At 65.8% G+C, this 18,026-nt stretch overlaps 1 protein-coding gene across 1 annotated transcript; it reads right to left on the reverse strand.

The window, feature by feature from the left end:
* Positions 1 to 1,682: 1,682 nt before the first annotated feature.
* FCHSD1 (FCH and double SH3 domains 1) lies at positions 1,683 to 14,430 on the reverse strand. Its single transcript, XM_054168648.1, has 19 exons — positions 14,373 to 14,430; positions 13,608 to 14,085; positions 13,016 to 13,061; positions 12,103 to 12,176; positions 11,057 to 11,201; positions 9,739 to 9,875; positions 9,588 to 9,651; positions 8,304 to 8,432; positions 6,880 to 7,002; positions 6,701 to 6,796; positions 5,899 to 6,006; positions 5,687 to 5,782; positions 4,849 to 5,079; positions 4,669 to 4,752; positions 4,403 to 4,559; positions 4,070 to 4,275; positions 2,458 to 2,554; positions 2,310 to 2,377; positions 1,683 to 2,166 (listed from the first exon to the last, which is right to left on the reverse strand). The coding sequence occupies exons 1-19, from the start codon at positions 14,428 to 14,430 to the stop codon at positions 2,101 to 2,103; spliced, it is 2,463 nt and encodes an 820-aa protein (XP_054024623.1). The 3' UTR covers positions 1,683 to 2,100.
* Positions 14,431 to 18,026: the final 3,596 nt, after the last annotated feature.

The raw sequence follows: 18,026 nt of genomic DNA on the forward strand, positions 1-18,026 counted from the left end.
GGAGAGAAGAGCTTCCAGCCCCCGGCCCCGGGGCACAGGAGGGGCCGGGGCCCGGGGGCAGGTTGGCAAGCCCAGCCCCGGTGCCCGCGGGGAGCGGTGGTGTGGCACTGCACTGTACATAGACGAGCTACAAACATTAAAGCTGCTGAACCCCTGGGCACGGCCAGGTGGGTTTATTGGGGCACAGCCCCGGGGGCAGGGGAGGCTGGCAGGGCCCTGGGGCACAGCCCCCACACCGCCAGGGGGCAGGGGGGGACTGGGTGGTGAGCAGGCAATGCCAGGCAGCTGGGTGAAGGGGGGCACAGCCACGGCACTCAGCACCCCAGGGTGCATGGGGGATGCCAGGCAGGCAGGTGGGTGAAGGGGGGCACAGCCATGGCACTCAGCACCCCAGGGTGCATGGGGGATGCCAGGCAGGCGGCTGGGTGAAGGGGGGCACAGCCATGGCACTCAGCACCCCAGGGTGCATGGAGGATGCCAGGCAGCTGGGTGAAGGGGGGCACAGCCATGGCACTCAGCACCCCAGGGTGCATGGAGGATGCCAGGCAGCTGGGTGAAGGGGGGCACAGCCATGGCACTCAGCACCCCAGGGTGCATGGATGATGCCAGGCAGCTGGGTGAAGGGGGGCACAGCCATGGCACTCAGCACCCCAGGGTGCATGGGGGATGCCAGGCAGGCAGGTGGGTGAAGGGGGGCACAGCCATGGCACTCAGCACCCCAGGGTGCATGGATGATGCCAGGCAGCTGGGTGAAGGGGGGCACAGCCATGGCACTCAGCACCCCAGGGTGCATGGGGGATGCCAAGCAGCTGGGTGAAGGGGGGCACAGCCATGGCACTCAGCACCCCAGGGTGCATGGGGAATGCCAGGCAGGTGGCTGGGTGAGGGGGGCACAGCCATGGCACTCAGCACCCCAGGGTGCATGGGGGATGCCAGTCAGGTGGCTGGGTGAGGGGGGGCACAGCCATGGCACTCAGCACCCCAGGGTGCATGGGGGATGCCAGGCAGGCAGGTGGGTGAAGGGGGGCACAGCCATGGCACTCAGCACCCCAGGGTGCATGGGGGATGCCAGGCAGCTGGGTGAAGGGGGGCACAGCCATGGCACTCAGCACCCCAGGGTGCATGGGGGATGCCAGGCAGCTGGGTGAAGGGGGGCACAGCCATGGCACTCAGCACCCCAGGGTGCATGGGGGAATGCTAGGCAGATGGGTGAGGGGGGGCACAGCCATGGCACTCAGCACCCCAGGGTGCATGGGGGATGCCAGGCAGGCAGGTGGGTGAAGGGGGGCACAGCCATGGCACTCAGCACCCCAGGGTGCATGGATGATGCCAGGCAGCTGGGTGAAGGGGGGCACAGCCATGGCACTCAGCACCCCAGGGTGCATGGGGGATGCCAAGCAGCTGGGTGAAGGGGGGCACAGCCATGGCACTCAGCACCCCAGGGTGCATGGGGGATGCCAAGCAGGCGGCTGGGTGAGGGGGGGCACAGCCATGGCACTCAGCACCCCAGGGTGCATGGGGGATGCCAGGCAGCTGGGTGAAGGGCGCACAGCCATGGCACTCAGCACCCCAGGGTGCATGGGGGATGCCAGGCAGGTGGCTGGGTGAGGGGGGCACAGCCATGGCACTCAGCACCCCAGGGTGCATGGGGGATGCCAGGCAGGTGGCTGGGTGAGGGGGGCACAGCCATGGCACTCAGCACCCCAGGGTGCATGGGGGATGCCAGGCAGGTGGCTGGGTGAGGGGGGCACAGCCATGGCACTCAGCACCCCAGGGTGCATGGAGGATGCCAGGCAGGCGGCTGGGTGAGGGGGGGCACAGCCATGGCACTCAGCACCCCAGGGTGCATGGGGGATGCCAGGCAGGTGGCTGGGTGAGGGGGGCACAGCCATGGCACTCAGCACCCCAGGATAAAGGCTGCTAGGATGCCCTGCTGGGGCCTCCAGGGACAGAAGCAGTGCTGGGCAGGATGTGGCCCTCCATGAGACCAGCTCGGGGCCCCGGGGCAGCACCAGTCCCTGCTGCTGGCACAGCAGCCATGGGGGCTGGCTTGGGTGAAGGTTTCTGGTGGGCAGTGCCCCGTGGGGGGCACCCAGAGGATCAGCTGAAGTGCAGCTCGGGGTCAGGCTCGGGGGCTCTGCCAGGCGGGGGAGGGGGCGCCCGCAGCTGTGGAGAGAGGAGAGGAAAAGCGGTGCCAACAGGCTGGGGCTGCTTGGCCCCCCTCAGCAGCCCCCCAGAAAGCACATGGCTGGCACCATGCCCCGCGCTGGCAGGGCTGGGGGGCACGGCCTGGCCGGGCTGGGGCTTACCGGCCGGAGGCGGCTGGCTGCCAGGTCCGGAGAGCTGTGCCCGCTGCCTGTGCCATCCTGGCGGCAACCTGGAAGAGCTCAGCAGCTCAGCACGGCTCCCTGCACGCCCCCAGCCCCCTTCCCACCTCCCCCAGGCCCTGGCACTCACCTCCCAGGGGTGCTTCAGGAGGGGGGCACTGGTCCAGGCTGGCCTCGGGCAGGAGGCTGGGAGGGGAGAAGGGCGGTGGGGAGGGCGAGGGCAGCTCCTGTGAACAGAGAGCCAAGAGGGGTGGATGGCCAAGGTAAGGGGGCATGGGCCAGGGGCAGGGGCATGAGGTTCAACCAGGCCAGGGGCTGGGGGATGAGGTTCAACCAGGCCAGGGGCTGGGGGATGAGGTTCAACCAGGCCAGGGGCTGGGGGATACCAGGCCAAGGGCTGGGGGATGAGGTTCAACCAGGCCAAGGGCTGGGGGATGAGGTTCAACCAGGCCAAGGGCAGGGGGATGAGGTTCAACCAGGCCAAGGGCTGGGGGATGAGGTTCAACCAGGCCAAGGGCTGGGGGATGAGGTTCAACCAGGCCAGGGGCTGGGGGATGAGGTTCAACCAGGCCAAGGGCTGGGGGATGAGGTTCAACCAGGCCAAGGGCTGGGGGATGAGGTTCAACCAGGCCAAGGGCTGGGGGATGAGGTTCAACCAGGCCAAGGGTTGGGGGATGAGGTTCAACCAGGCCAGGGGCTGGGGGATGAGGTTCAACCAGGCCAAGGGCTGGGGGATACCAGGCCAAGGGCAGGGGGATGAGGTTCAACCAGGCCAGGGGCAGGGGGATGAGGTTCAACCAGGCCAGGGGCAGGGGGATGAGGTTCAACCAGGCCAGGGGCTGGGGGATGAGGTTCAACCAGGCCAAGGGCTGGGGGATGAGGTTCAACCAGGCCAGGGGCAGGGGGATGAGGTTCAACCAGGCCAAGGGCTGGGACCTGATCTTGGGGCACGACAACCCCAGGAAGGCTCCAGGCTGGGGGCAGGGTGGCTGGAAAGTGCCTGGTGAAAAAAGGCCCTGGGGGTGCTGGTTGGCAGTGGATGAAGATGAGCTCAGGGGGTGCCCAGGTGGGCAAGAGGGACACCAGCAGCCTGGGCTGGAGCAGCAATGGTGTAGGCAGCAGGAGCAGGGCAGGGATGGTGCCCCTGGACTGGGCACTGGGGAGGCTACAACTTGAGTGCTGGGTTCAGGTTTGGGTCACTCACTCCAAGAAGGACATTGAGGGTATGAAGGAGGGCCAGAGAAGGGCAACCAAGCTGGGGAAGGGTCTGGAGAAGAGGGCTGGGGAGGAGCAGCTGAGGAAGCTGGGGGTGGTCAGCCTGGAGAAGAGGAGGCTGAGGGAGACCTCATTGCTCTCTGCAGCTCCTGAGGGGAGGCTGCGGTGAGCTGGGGGTTGGGCTCTGCATCAGGTTATCCTCTGAGGAGAGGCAATGGCCTGAAATTGTGCCAGGGGAGGGTTAGGTTGGAGAGGAGGAAAAATTTCTTTGCTGCCATCTGCTCAGGGACTGTCCCAGGCTGCCCAGGGAGGTGGTGGAGTCCCCACGGCTGGAGGTGTTCAAGGAGCCTGTGGCCATGGCACCTGGGACCATGGCTTGGTGGCCACGGTGGGGTTGGGCTGCTGGTTGGACTGGGTGAGCTCAGAGGCCTTTCCCACCCCAAACCCTTCCATGGCTCTAAGGCTGAGCAAGCAGGGAGGGCATCAACCTCCCGGGGGCCACGCTGCCCCCCCCCCCCATCACCAACCTGCCCAGCTGCCCCTTGGCCCCCAGTGAGCTCCTCCACCACCAAGGAGGGGAAGACCCCAAGGCGGCCGTCGAAGTCCCCGGTCCAGAAGCCGTCGTCCACCTCGCCAGGGGCCCTGGGCAGCACCCTGATGATGGCTCCCTCGGGGAAGCTCAGCTCCTCGGGGCTCTGCCCCTCGTAGTCGTACAGGGCTCGCACCAGCCAGGCTGGAGGGACGGCGTGGGCAGGGCTCGGCGCCCCCTCTGCTGCCGCCGGGGGGCGCTCAGCGCCCCCTGGGCGCCGGCCCCGCGCCGCTGCCCCCCTCCCTAGGGCAGGAGCCCCCCCAGCACCCACCTCCGGGCTCCAGCACCAGCTCTGCGGCCATGATGCTGGAAAGCTGACGGTGCAGGGCAGAGGGGCCTGGGGGGCCGGCCCCGGCCCCTGCCTCACCCCCCAGGGACAGAAGGTACTTCTCGGGGACGTAGCCAACCTGGCCTGCCTTGTTCCGAGCCTGGAGGGGCAGAAAACCTGTGACTGTCCCAGCCCCCGGGGCAGGCACGGCCCTGGGGACCTCTGCAGCGTGACCCCTGTAGCTCAGGGGGTGCCGAGCCTGCGCCTACCTTCACCCACTCCTCCGCATCCCCATCCTCCAGCACCTCCAGCTCCTCGCCCTGGCTGATGGACAGCTCGTCTGCCTGGCAGCCCTGCAGGGGACAGGGGGACAGAGTGGCAGGGAGCCGGCAGGGGAGGGCTGGCCCCGGCTGGGCCGGCAGGGCAAGGGTCTGGCCGCTAGCCCATACCTGGTAGCCGAAGATGACCCTGCAGGTGTAGGGGTAGGTGCGGGCGGCGGGGCCGGCCTCCTGCGCCCCCTCCGGCTCGTCGCTGTCCTCAGAGTCACTGAACTCAGCTGGGTCCAGCCCAGTGGGCACCTCCTCCCCTGCCCCCCCCATGGCCCCTGCCAGCCAAGAGTCCACATCCAGCCCTGCTGCCCGCAGCAGTGCCAGCCGTGCCTCCGCCTTCACCCGGCTGACCTGGGGACACAGAGACGGTGTCAGCGGCCAGGGTGGGGGCACCTGCGGGGGTGGGCACGGCCCTGTGGGGTTGGTGTGGGGGCAAAGCGTCCCCAGTGCCACCTCTGGAGCACCTCCCCTGTGGGCACAGGCTGGGAGAGTTGGGGCTGTTCAGCCTGGAGGAGAGAAGGCTCCAGGGAGGCCTCAGAGCAGCCTTCCAGCATCTGAAGGGCTCCAGGAGAGCTGGGGAGGGACTTGTGACAAGGGCTGGGAGTGCCAGGGTGAGGGACAATGGCTTTGAGCTGGGAGAGGGGAGACTGAGACTGGAGAGGAGGAAGAAATTCATGGCAGTGAGGGTGGGGAGACACTGGCACAGGCTGCCCAGGGAGGCTGTGGCTGCCTCCTGCCTGGAGCTGTTGAAGGCCAGGCTGGATGAGACCCTGAGGATGTTGGTCCAGCGTGAGGTGTCCCTGCCCATGGCAGGGCCTTGCAACTGGATGAGCTTTAAGGTCCCTCCCAACCCATTCCCTGATCTGCAGTGCAGCTTCTCCCCATCCCCACACCTGCCACCCCACGGGTCAGGAGCCTGGAGGGAGGCCACCCCAAGCCTGGGGGCTGCAGTCCCCACCTCTGCCCTCCGGATGCTCTCCCTGGCTTCCTCCATTCGCCTCTCCGCCTCCGCCTCCGGCACCTGCTGCCTCCTGGCCTCCAGCCTCTGCAGCACCTGGCAGGACCCCCCCCAAGTCACCCAGGTGCTGGGAGCCTTGACTGGGGGGTGGGGGCACACTGACAGGCCCTTCTTGAGCCTCCCTGTGCCCCATGGGGAGGGTCAGCGGCCACCTCCTCGCTGTGCTCCTTGTTCTTGAGGTCCCTGGCCACCCGCGTAGCCCAGCGCCGAGCCTCCTTCTCCAGGCTGGCCCCATCGTCCCCTGGGGGCAGCAGGGACACCTGGGGAGGACATGGGGGTTGAGAAAGGGACAGCTGCATGGATCCCCAGCCTCCCATAACCATACAATCACAGGATGGTTTGGGTTGGGAAAGGGTCACCCAGTCCAACCAGCAGCCCACCCCCACCATGGCCACCAAACCACAGCCCCAGGTGCCATGGCCACAGGCTCCTTCAACACCTCCAGCCATGGGCACTCCACCACCTCCCTGGGCAGCCTGGGACAGTCCCTGACCACTCTGACAGCAAAGGAATTTTTCCCCATCTCCAACCTAAGCCTCCCCTGGCACAATGTCAGGCCATTTCCTCTCCTTCCATCACCTGACACTCAGAAGAGAGCCCAACCCCCACCTGGCTCCAGCCTCCTCTCAGGGAGCTGCAGAGAGCAATGAGGTCTCCCTCAGCCTCCTCTGCTCCAGGCTGACCACCCCCAGCTCCCTCAGCTGCTGCTCCCCAGCCCTGTTCCCCAGACCCTTCCCCAGCCTCATTGCCCTTCTCTGGACCTGCTCCAGCTCCTCAGTCTGGGCAGTGAGGAGCCCAAACCTGACCCCAGCACTCAGGCTGTGCCCTCACCAGTGCCCAGTCCAGGGGCATGCCCAGTGCCCTGCTCCTGCTGCCCACACCGTTGCTGCTCCAGACCAGGATGCTGGTGGCCTCCTTGGACACACCTTGGCTCATCTCCACTCCCCAACCTACCTCCTCCACCCTGGTGAGCTGCAGCTGCTGGTGGGGGGCCAGGGCAAAGCTGGGGTGGTCCTGCAGGAAGAGGAGGAGGTCCTGCTCCCTGGATACCTGCAGCAGAGGAGCGGTGTGGGGCTGGGGCCGTCACCTGTGCCCTCCTGCCCTCTCCCTGCCCACGGGATGGGCGCTGTTACCCTCGCTGAGGCCTCTGCGACCCCCTGGAACCAGTCCCTGGTGGCCCTGCAGGTGTCCACCTCTGTCCTGCTGGCCATGGACAAGTGATCCCGCAGCCGCTCGTACAGGTCCCCATCCACAGCCTGGGGGGACAAGCAGGTGGGGGGACCCCCAGCACGGCCCACACTCCCCCAGTACTGCCCAGAACCCCCCAGCACTGCCCACAACCACTCCCAGCACTGCCCACAACCATGCCCAGCACCGCCCACAACCACTCCCAGCACTGCTCCCAACCCCCAGCACCGCCCAGAAGCACTCCCAGCACTGCTCCCAACCCCCAGCACCGCCCAGAACCACTCCCAGCATGCTCCCACCCCCCAAGCACCGCCCAGCACCACTCCCAGCACTACCCCCAACCCCCTCGGCACTGCCCACAACCACTCCCAGCACTGCCCCCACCCCAAGCACTGCCCAGACCACTCCCAGCACCGCCCACAACCACTCCCAGCACCGCCCACAACCACTCCCAGCACTGCCCCCAACCCCCTCAGCACCGCCCAGAACCACTCCCAGCACTGCCCCCACCCCAAGCACTGCCCAGCACCACTCCCAGCACCGCCCACAACCACTCCCAGCACTGCTCCCAACCCCCAGCACTGCCCAGAAGCACTCCCAGCACTGCTCCCAACCCCCAGCACCGCCCACAACCACTCCCAGCACTGCTCCCAACCCCCAGCACTGCCCAGAAGCACTCCCAGCATGCTTCCACCCCCCAAGCACCGCCCAGCACCACTCCCAGCACTGCCCCCAACCCCCTCAGCACTGCCCACAACCACTCCCAGCACTGCCACCACCCCCAAGCACTGCCCAGCACCACTCCCAGCACTGCCCCCACGCCAAGCACTGCCCAGACCACTCCCAGCACTGCCCAGACCACTCCCAGCACTGCTCATAGCCCACTCCCTGTCCTGAACTGCCCCAGGACTGCTCCAGAACCCTCCCAGCAGTGCTCACATCCCCCAGCACTACCCAGAACCCCTCCAGCACTGTCCAGAACCTCCCCCAGCACTGCCCCAGATCCCTCCAAGCACTGCCCCAGAACCCTCCAAGCACTGCCCCCAGCCCCCAGCATTGCCTTGCCCCCACCCCAGCACTGTCCAGAACCTCCCCCAGCACCGCCCCAGATCCCTCCAAGCACTGCCCCAGAACCCTCCAAGCACTGCCCCCAGCCCCCAGCATTGCCTTGCCCCCACCCCAGCACTGCCCAGAACCCCTCCAGCCTTGTCCCCACACGCCCAGCACCGCCCCAGAACCTCCCTCAGGGGAGCATCCCTGCCCCCCCACTGGTGGGACCGTCCCCTGGCAGCCCTGGGCAGATGCCTGCTGCATGCCCCAGGAGAGGGGGTGGTGCTGCAGGGTGCTGGGGGGGGTCCCCAGGTCCCACCTGCATGGCTGCCGGCAGCTCCACCCGCTGGTAATGCTGCAGGTGGGCACTGGCAGCGGCCAGGGCGAAGCCATACTCGTTCTGCACCCCTGCCAGCTGCCTCGAGTGCTCTGCCAGCCTGGCTGAGAACTGTGGGGACAAGGACACGGGCCCTGGGCATGGGGCCAGCACCCCCACCCCACCTTGCCACCCACATCCACAGACGGCAGCGGGTTGGAAGGGACCCTCCCAGGTCGGCTTGTCCAACCCCCCTGCAGGCAGCAGGGACAGCTCCAGCCAGCCCAGGCTGCCCAGGGACACAGCCAGCCTGGCCTTCAACACCTCCAGGCAGGAGGCAGCCACAGCCTCCCTGGGCAGCCTGTGCCAGTGTCTCCTCATCCTCACTGCCATGAATTTCTTCCTCATCTCCAGTCTCAGTCTCCCCTCTCCCAGCTCAAAGCCATTGTCCCTCCTCCTGGCACTCCCAGCCCCTGTCACAAGTCCCTCCCCAGCTCTCCTGGAGCCTTTCAGGTACTGGAAGGCTGCTCTGAGGCCTCCCTGGAGCCTTCTCTTCTCCCTGCTGAACAGCCCCAACTCTCCCAGCCTGTGCCCATAGCAGAGGTTCTCCAGGCCTCTGATCATCTCTGTGGCCCCCTCTGGACCCTCTCCATCTGGTCTATGTCTCTCTTGTGTTGAGGGCCCCACAGCTGGACCCAGCCCTGCAGGTGAGGTCTCACAGAGCAGAGGGGCAGGATCCTCTCTCCAGCTCTGGCCACACTGCTTTGGATGCAGCCCAGGCTGCCCTTGGCCTTCTGTGCTGCCAGTGCCCATTGCTGGCTCCTGCCCAGCTCCTCCCTCCCCAGCCCCCCCAAGTCCTTCCCTGCAGGGCTGCTCTCAACCTCCTCACCCCCAGCCTGGATTGATACCAAGGATTGCCCCAACCCAGCTGCAGGGCCTTGCTCTTTGCCTTATTGACCCTCAGGAGGTTTTCCTGAGCTCACTTCCCCAGGCTGCCCAGGTCCCTCTGGATGGATCCCATCCCCCAGTCCTGCCAGCCACCCCCCTCAGCTTGGTGCCACCTGCAGACTGGCTGAGGGAGCCTCACTCTTGCTGTGCATGGCATTAATGAAGGTATTGATCAAGCATTAATGAAGGTATTGATCAGCACTGGTCCCAGTACAGACCCTTGAGGAGCACCACTTGTCACCCATCTCCACCTGGCCATGCAACCATTGCCCTTTAGGCTGCCACCATCCAACCAATTCCTCCTGCCCTGCCCAGCCCAGCCCCCAGCCCTGTGCTGACCTTGGCACTGAGCTTCTGCAGGCTGGCCTTGGTGTGGAATATCCTCCTGTCGCTCTTCCTCAGCCTGTGGGGGCAGGGGGGTGGTGTGGGGAGGAGGTGAGGCCATGCTGATGCCAGGGCAGCCCCCAGCAGGGTGCCCACCCCTGCTCACCGTGCCTCCACGTCGGCTGCCTTGTCCTTGGCCACCTCACTGCTGCGCTGCAGGTGAGTGAACTGCTTCTTGGCCTTGTCCAGCTCCTTCACTGTCTCCAGCAGCTCTGCTTGAGCCTTCTGCAGCCTCTCAATGCCCTGTGGGGAGTGTCAGCCCTGGTGGTGGGGGACAGCTGTCCTCCCACCCCCCAGGCACAGGGGTGTACAACTGGTTGGGGTGGGAAAGCCCTCTGAGATCACAGGATGCCAGGGGCTGGAAGGGACCTCCAGAGCTCACCCAGTCCACCCCCCCTGGCAGAGCAGGAGCACCTGGGGCAGGTCACACAGGAACACATCCAGGCAGGTCTTGAATATCTCCAGAGAAGGAGACTCCACATCCCCCTGGGCAGCTCTGTCACCCTCACAGGGAAGTAACTTTCCCTCCTGTTGCCATGGAACTTCCTCTGCCTCAGCTTCCACCACTGCCCCTTGAGCTGTCCTTGGGCATCCCCCAGCAGAGCCTGGCTCCAGCCTCTGGGCACTCACCCTGCACATCTTTATCCCCAGCAATGAGGTCACCTCTCAGGCTCCTCCTCTGCAAGCTACAGAGCCCTCAGCTCCCTCAGCCTCTCCTCTAAGGAAGATCTTCCACTCCCTGAATCATCTCTGTGGCTCTGGGCTGGACTCTCTCAAGCAGTTCCCTGAGGTCCTTCCTGAACTGAGGGGCCCAGAGCTGGGCACAAGATTCCAGATGTGGCCTCACCAGGGCAGAGTAGAGGGGGAGGAGAATCTCTCTCAGCCTACTGCCCACAGCCCTTCTAATCCACCCCAGGATGCCCTTGGCCTTCCTGGCCACAAGAGCACTTTGCTGGCTCGTGGTCAAGCTCCCATCCACCGGGACCCCCAGAGGTCCTTTTCCCCTTCACCGCTCTCCAGCAGCTCAGTGCCCAACCTGTGCTGATCCCTGGGGCTGTTCTTGCCCAGCTGCAAGGCTCTGCCCCTGCCCCTGATGGATTTCATTCCATTTCTCCCTGCCCAGCTCTCAGCCTAAGTCTGGCAGCAGGGCAGCACAACCCTCCCGTGCCAGCCCCTGCTCCCAGTTCTGTGCCATCAGCAAACCTGCTGCCAGTGCCCTCTGTGCCCTCACCCAGGCCCTTGATGACTCTATTGAACAGCTCTGCTCCAGTCCTGACTCCTGAGGGACTCTACTGGACACAGGCCTCCGGCTAGGCTCCGTCACACTGACCACAGAGTCCCACCACGAACCCAGCACCACCAGGGCCACCAAAGCACGTCCCCAGGTGCCATGGCCACCTGTCTGCAGGTCCTCAGCTGGGTACCTTCTTGAGCATCCTCTCCTTGGAGAGCCTGTGGCTGCGGGCAGCCTCTGCAGCCAGGGCTCGGTAGCTGTCGGCGGCGGTGACGCGGAGCTGCCCGGCCTGAGCGGTGCCCTCAATGATGCCCTTCCAGACAGCCACCGAGCTCCTGTGGGCACCAGGGGGGGTAAGCATGGGGCCACAGACTGCTGTGGGTAAGATCTTAAAGCTCATCCAGTCCAACCCCCATCCTGCACTCAGCAGGGACTTCTGCAGCTGGAGCAGGTGGCGCACAGCCCCAGACAACCTCCCCTGGGATGGTGCCAGGGCTGAGGCAGCTCCTGGCTCTCTGGGCAGCCTGGGCCAGGCTCTCCCCATCCTCAGGGTCAAACATTTCTCCCTTCTCTTCACTTTGCATCTCCCTCTTGCAGTTCAAACCATCCCCCCTTGGCCTGGCACCACAGGCCCTGCTCAAAACTCTGTCCCCAGCTTCCCTCTCGTCCCCTTCAAGCCCTGCAAGGCCACCAGAAGGTCTCCCTGGAGCCTTCTCTTCCCCAGGCTGCACAACCCCAACTCTCTCAGCCTGGCCTCACAGCAGAGGGCTTCCAGCCCTGCCAGCATTGCTGTGGCCTCCTCTGGCCCTGCTCCACCAGGCCCCTGTCTGTGCTGTGCTGAGCACTCCAGAGCTGCCCCAGCACTGCAGGGGAGGTCTCAGCAGAGCACAGCAGAGGGGCAGAATCCCCTCCCTGCCCTTGCTGCCCACCCTGCTGAGGATCAGCCCAGGACAGGCTGGGGCTGGGCTGGCAGCCCTTGGTGCCAGCTCCTATCCAGCTTTGCAGCCCCAGCAGCCCCAAGAGCAGGTGGAGGTCAGGGCTGGCCGTGTCCCTCCCAGCTTTCAGGCATGTCAGCAGCACCCCCAGCCCCTGTGGTCCTCCACACAGAGTCACTACCACATCCCTGTGGACATCCCCCCCGAATCCTAGTTGGCATTAGGCATCTCCCAGCTGGCTGGGCCACACGTGGGCACAGCCAGCCCCAGCCCCTTGTGCCCATCCCTGTCCCCAGCCCACCTGGAATCGCCGGCCTCGCCACGGCCCCTCTGCCAGTCTCTCTTCAGGAACTGGCTCGCCAGCCTCTGCAGTGCCTGAGGACAGACCTGTCACCACCAGCTCTCCCCAGCCCTGCCCCCTACCCCCTCACCCCCCCATCCCACCTTGGGGACCAAATCTGGGCTCCCCCACAGCAGCTGCCCACCCCACGAGTGCCCCCGGAGCAGGGTGGGACACGTCCCACAGCAGCTCGGTGCCAGCTGGGTCCCCGTGGGAAAAGCTGTTTGGGGAGCAGTCACCACCACCAGGAACCCCCCCAGGGGGTGGCTTTTGGGACTGGCAAGGGGACACCAATGAGGGACAGCGACTGCAGAGGCAGAGCAGAGGAGCCCCCCCTGCAAAGCCAAGCACAGGAAGACCCCAACCCTGGGGACACAGCAAGCCCCCCGGGCTGGGGCGGGGGGGAAGAGGCAGCAGTGTGAGGTGGTGCCTGGCTGCGTGCAGCTGGGGACACAGCTCTGCTGCAGGATGTCCCCAGGGGATGTTGCAGGAGCAAACCCAGGCTGACATTTCAGAGCAGAGCCCTGCATGACCCAGCAGACAGCAGAGCCAGCAGCTTTCTTCCCCCGCCCCCGAGGGGTTTTCTCTCCAGACAGCCAAGCTCCAGGCTTTGCTGTGCTCAGCAGAGCAGCCCCGGGGGTGCCCTGCCGTGCCTGGTGCCACCCCAAGCAGGGACAACGCCGAGGCCATCTGCCACGGCCCTTCACTGCCGGCACGGAGCAGCCCAGCCCCTGCCTGCTCTGACAATTCCTGACGCCGCGGGTGGCCTGCGGGAGGCTCTGCTCTGCTCCACAGCATCCCCCGCAGGAGGGATGGGGCTCAGGGCTTGTGCGCCCCCAGCACGGTGGCCGTGAAAGCAGCGGCACCTCCTTACCTGGCCATACTCCCTGTCGATGGCAGCCCTCTGCTTGCTGTAGGACCTGGAGGGAAGGGGCATGTGGGGCAGGCTAGGACCCGTGCAGGGATCGGCCACCCTCATCATCACCCCCTTGCCACCATCAACCCCACTGCCACCATCACCCCCACTGCCACCCTCAATCCCACTGCCACCCTCAATCCCACTGCCACCCTCACCCTACTGCAAGTGTCAGCCTCGCTGCCACGGTCACCCCACTGCCAGCACATCCCTCCCCTGCCACCATCCACCCCAATGAAAACATCAAGCCCCTGCCCTCATCAGCCCCTGCCAGTGTCACCCCCCTGCCACCATACACCCGCCTGTCACCATCCCCCCCACACCAGGATGTCCCCATCCAGCTACCCCCGTGGGTGATGGAGGCCACGACCTCCAGGTGGCAGGTTCAAGGTGAGCTGTGCCTGGCAGCCTGGCTCCAAGCCCCCCGTGGGAGATGAGCTGGCTGGGGAGGGGACACCTCCACGAGGACCCTACCTGATGTCCCACGCATGGGATGAGCTGCTCGGTCTCAGCTCAGGGTGGCAGCGGGACACAGGCGTGGGGACCTTACCTGATGTCCTCCAGCAGCTCTGCGTCTCGCTGCTGCTTGCCCTGCAGGCCCGAGAGCTGCTCCAGGAGGTGGATCCGCACCTCCTGCGTGAGCTTCACCTGCGGGACGGCAGCGCTCAGGCCCCGGCACGGCGGGGGCAAGGGGTGCGCTGCCCTCACCGGCCCCGGTGCCGGTATCCACCGCCCCCAGTCCCCGGCTGCGTGGGGCCATTGTCCAGCCGGGGTGGTGAACCCTGACGCCCACTGCAGGACCCGGCGCGGGATGCCACTGGCACCGACGGAGGACACCGGAACGATCGCAAGTCCGGATGCCTGGACCTGCTCCGGTGCGCCCTGCCCCGATCTCCATTTCAGTCTTAGTTTTGGTCCCGGTCCCGGTCCCGGTCCCGGTCCCGGTCCCGGTCTCACCTTACGCGGCGGAGGCGGCTGCATTGCTGCGCTGCTCTTGACCCCTGATCCCCGCTCCCGGTGTCTGCTACCTAGCGTGAGCGGCCCCGGAACTACCGGAACCGGCTCCGCCCCGTCCCGGGGACACGCCCCCCAGCCCGGCCCTCGCCCCAGCCAATCCCCGCCCCTTTCCGGGGACACGCCCCCCGTTCGCCCGACCCTCTCCCCAGCCAATCCCCGCCCCGGAACGCACACACCACCACCCCTCCCCTCGCCCTTCCCCAGCCAATCCCCGCCCCACTGCGGGAAGCCCTGCCCATGGCTCCAGCCAATCCCCGCCCATGGCTCCAGCCACTCCCCGCCCCCTGCCTTGACTCACTTGCTCCACCTAGTGGCTTGGTGGTGCGCCCCTGGCCGGTGCGGTGGGACGGGGGCATGGACGTGGGGCTACGGGGACGGTAGGGGAGTTGGGGACACCAGGACCTATGGAGGTGGGGGACAGAGACAGGGGGACACGGTGAGATAGGAGGGTAGGGAGAGGACACAGTGACACAGGGAGCTGGGGAAGCAGGGACGTGGGGAGGCAAGAGCAATGGCACATAGGGACATGGGGACACAGGGAAATGGGGCATGGGGACACGGGGACACATGTAGATAGGAGGATAAGGGATAGCAGGACATGGGGACATGAGGAGGTGGGGACATGGGGACACAGGGATATGGGGAGGCAGAGGGACAAGGGCCTAGGGAAATGGTGACACAAGGACACGAGATGAGGACACGGGTACATGGGGACATGGGGACACAGGGAGATAGGAGGATAGGGTCAGGAGGGCGCAGGGACATGGGGAGTCAGGGACATGGCGACATAGGGAGATGGGGACACAGGGAAATGGGGACACAGGGACATGGAGACACAGGGAGACAGGAGAACAGGGACATGGGGACATGGGAAATGGGGTGAGGGGGACCACTGGGGCCCCTGTCATTGGGCAGGAGGACATGGGAAGATGGGATTGCTGGGGGGACGCCAGGAGCACTGAGGACCAAGTCCTTGTGCGTGAATCATAGAGTCATGGAATGACAGAAGTGTCAGGGCTGGAAGGGACCTCAAGGCTCAGCCAGTGCCAACCCCCTGCCATGGGCAGGGACACCTCACACTGCAGCAGGTTGCTCACAGCCACCTCCAGCCTGGCTGCAAACACCTCCAGGCAGGAGGCTGCCACCACCTCCCTGGGCAGCCTGTGCCAGGCTCTCACCACCCTCATGGGGAACAACTTCTTCCTCACATCCAATCTCAATCTCCCCACTTCTACTTCTGCTCCATCCCCCCCAGTCCTATCCCTCCCTGACACCCTCCAAAGTCCCTCCCCAGCTTTCTTGGAGCCCCCTGCAGATCCTGCAAGGCCACAAGAAGGTCTCCCTGGAGCCTTCTCCTCTCCAGCCTGCACAATCCCAACTCTCTCAGTCTGTCTCCAGAGCAGAGCAGCTCCAGCCCTCTGCTCATCCTCTTGGCCCTTCTCTGGACACCTTCCAGCACCTCCAGACCCTTCCTGGCACAGAGGCTCCAGACCTGGCCCCAGAGCTGCAGCTGTGGTCTCAGCAGAGTGGAGCAGAGAGGCAGAATCCCCTCCCTCCCCTGCTGGCCACACTTCTCTTGCTGCAGCCCAGGCTCTGCTTGGCTCTCTGGGCTGCAAGTGCTCCCTGCTGGCTCCTGCTGAGCTTCTCCTCCCCCAGCACCCCTAAGGCCTTTCCTCCAGGGCTGCTCTCAAGCCAGTCCCTGCCCAGCCTGTATCAGTGCCTGGCATTGCCCTGAGCCAGCTGCAGGACCTTGCCCTTGGTAGACACACAGGACACTTGTCTAGGGACACAGTGACACGTGGGGTGCCAGGACATTGGTTCTAGGGCACAGGGACACCTGGGGTCCCACACCACGTGGAGGACACAGAGCCATAAGGCTCTGCCATAGGGACATGATGTGGCATTTGGTGAGGGACACCTGGAACCATAAGGGCTCTGCAGTCATCCCTTGTACCATCTGTCCCCCAGTCCCCCTCCCAGCCCCTTTGGCTCTGATTTTCTCTGCCTATGCTTCCTTGAGAGCCTGTGGCTGTCCCCACTGTCTCTTTTGTCCCCTTCTGTCTCTTTTTGGGGTGAGCTGCACATGCCCTGGCTCCCCTGATGGGTCTGGATGGAGGAGGCTCTGCTGGGGCTGTCACAGGGTCAGTGTTGGAGCTGTCACCAGGTCTGTGCTGGGGCTGTCACAGGGTCTGGGCTGGGGCTGTCACCAGGTCTGTGCTGGGGCTGTCACCAGGTCTGGGCTGGGGCTGTCACCAGGTCTGTGCTGGGGCTGTCACCAGGTCTGGGCTGGGGCTGTCACAGGGTCTGGGCTGGGGCTGTCACCAGGTCTGTGCTGGGGCTGTCACAGGGTCTGGGCTGGGGTTGTCACTGGTCTGTGCTGGGGCTGTCACAGGGTCTGTGCTGGGGCTGTCACAGGGTCTGTGCTGGGGCTGTCACCAGGTCTGTGCTGGGGCTGTCACTGGTCTGTGCTGGGGCTGTCACCAGGTCTGTGCTGGGGCTGTCACAGGGTCTGGGCTGGGGCTGTCACAGGGTCTGTGCTGGGGCTGTCACAGGGTCTGGGCTGGGGCTGTCACAGGGTCTGTGCTGGGGCTGTCACCAGGTCTGGGCTGGGGCTGTAAGAGGGTCTGTGCTGGGGCTGTCACAGGGTCTGGGTTGGGGCTGTCACAGGGTCTGTGTTGGAGCTGTCACCAGGTCTGGGCTGGGGCTGTCACCAGGTCTGGGCTGGGGCTGTCACAGGGTCTGGGCTGGGGCTGTCACAGGGTCTGTGCTGGGGCTGTCACCAGGTCTGGGCTGGGGCTGTCACTGGGCTGGGCTGGGGCTGTCATTGGTCTGGGCTGGGGCTGTCACCAGGTCTGTGCTGGGGCTGTCACTGGTCTGGGCTGGGGCTGTCACCAGGTCTGGGCTGGGGCTGTCATTGGTCTGGGCTGGGGCTGTCACCAGGTCTGTGCTGGGGCTGTCACTGGTCTGGGCTGGGGCTGTCACCAGGTCTGGGCTGGGGCTGTCACCAGGTCTGGGCTGGGGCTGTCACAGGGTCTGTGCTGGGGCTGTCACCAGGTCTGGGCTGGGGCTGTCACAGGGTCTGGGCTGGAGCTGTCACAGGGTCTGGGCTAGGGCTGTCACTGGTCTGGGCTGGGGCTGTCACCAGATCTGTGCTGGGGCTGTCACCAGGTCTGGGCTGGGGCTGTCACAGGGTCTGGGCTGGAGCTGTCACAGGGTCTGGGCTGGGGCTGTCACTGGTCTGGGCTGGGGCTGTCACAGGGTCTGTGCTGGGGCTGTCACCAGGTCTGGGCTGGGGCTGTCACCAGGTCTGTGCTGGGGCTGTCACCAGGTCTGGGCTGGGGCTGTCACCAGGTCTGTGCTGGGGCTGTCACAGGGTCTGTGCTGGGGCTGTCACCAGGTCTGGGCTGGGGCTGTCACCAGGTCTGTGCTGGGGCTGTCACCAGGTCTGGGCTGGGGCTGTCACAGGGTCTGGGCTGGGGCTGTCACTGGTCTGTGCTGGGGCTGTCACCAGGTCTGGGCTGGGGCTGTCACAGGGTCTGTGCTGGGGCTGTCACCAGGTCTGGGCTGGGGCTGTCACCAGGTCTGTGCTGGGGCTGTCACCAGGTCTGGGCTGGGGCTGTCACAGGGTCTGGGCTGGGGCTGTCACCAGGTCTGTGCTGGGGCTGTCACCAGGTCTGGGCTGGGGCTGTCACAGGGTCTGGGCTGGGGCAGTCACTGGTCTGTGCTGGGGCTGTCACCAGGTCTGGGCTGGGGCTGTCACAGGGTCTGTGCTGGGGCTGTCACCAGGTCTGGGCTGGGGCTGTCACCAGGTCTGTGCTGGGGCTGTCACCAGGTCTGGGCTGGGGCTGTCACAGGGTCTGGGCTGGGGCTGTCACCAGGTCTGTGCTGGGGCTGTCACCAGGTCTGGGCTGGGGCTGTCACTGGTCTGTGCTGGGGCTGTCACCAGGTCTGG

This window comes from Dryobates pubescens, chromosome 16 (assembly GCF_014839835.1).
Source record: "Dryobates pubescens isolate bDryPub1 chromosome 16, bDryPub1.pri, whole genome shotgun sequence".
Classification (NCBI taxonomy): Eukaryota; Metazoa; Chordata; class Aves; order Piciformes; family Picidae; genus Dryobates; species Dryobates pubescens.

Bases quoted from the DNA above. Each gene is read 5' to 3' on its own strand.
- FCHSD1 (XM_054168648.1), bottom strand. From the start codon at position 14,430: ATGCCCCCGTCCCACCGCACCGGCCAGGGGCGCACCACCAAGCCACTA. The intron at 9,652-9,738 runs GTGAGCAGGGGT...CTGCCCCCACAG, and splicing joins GCAGCCGACGTGGAGGCACG to GCTGAGGAAGAGCGACAGGA. The intron at 2,555-4,069 runs GTTGGTGATGGG...CTCTGTTCACAG, and splicing joins GCCAAGGGGCAGCTGGGCAG to GAGCTGCCCTCGCCCTCCCC.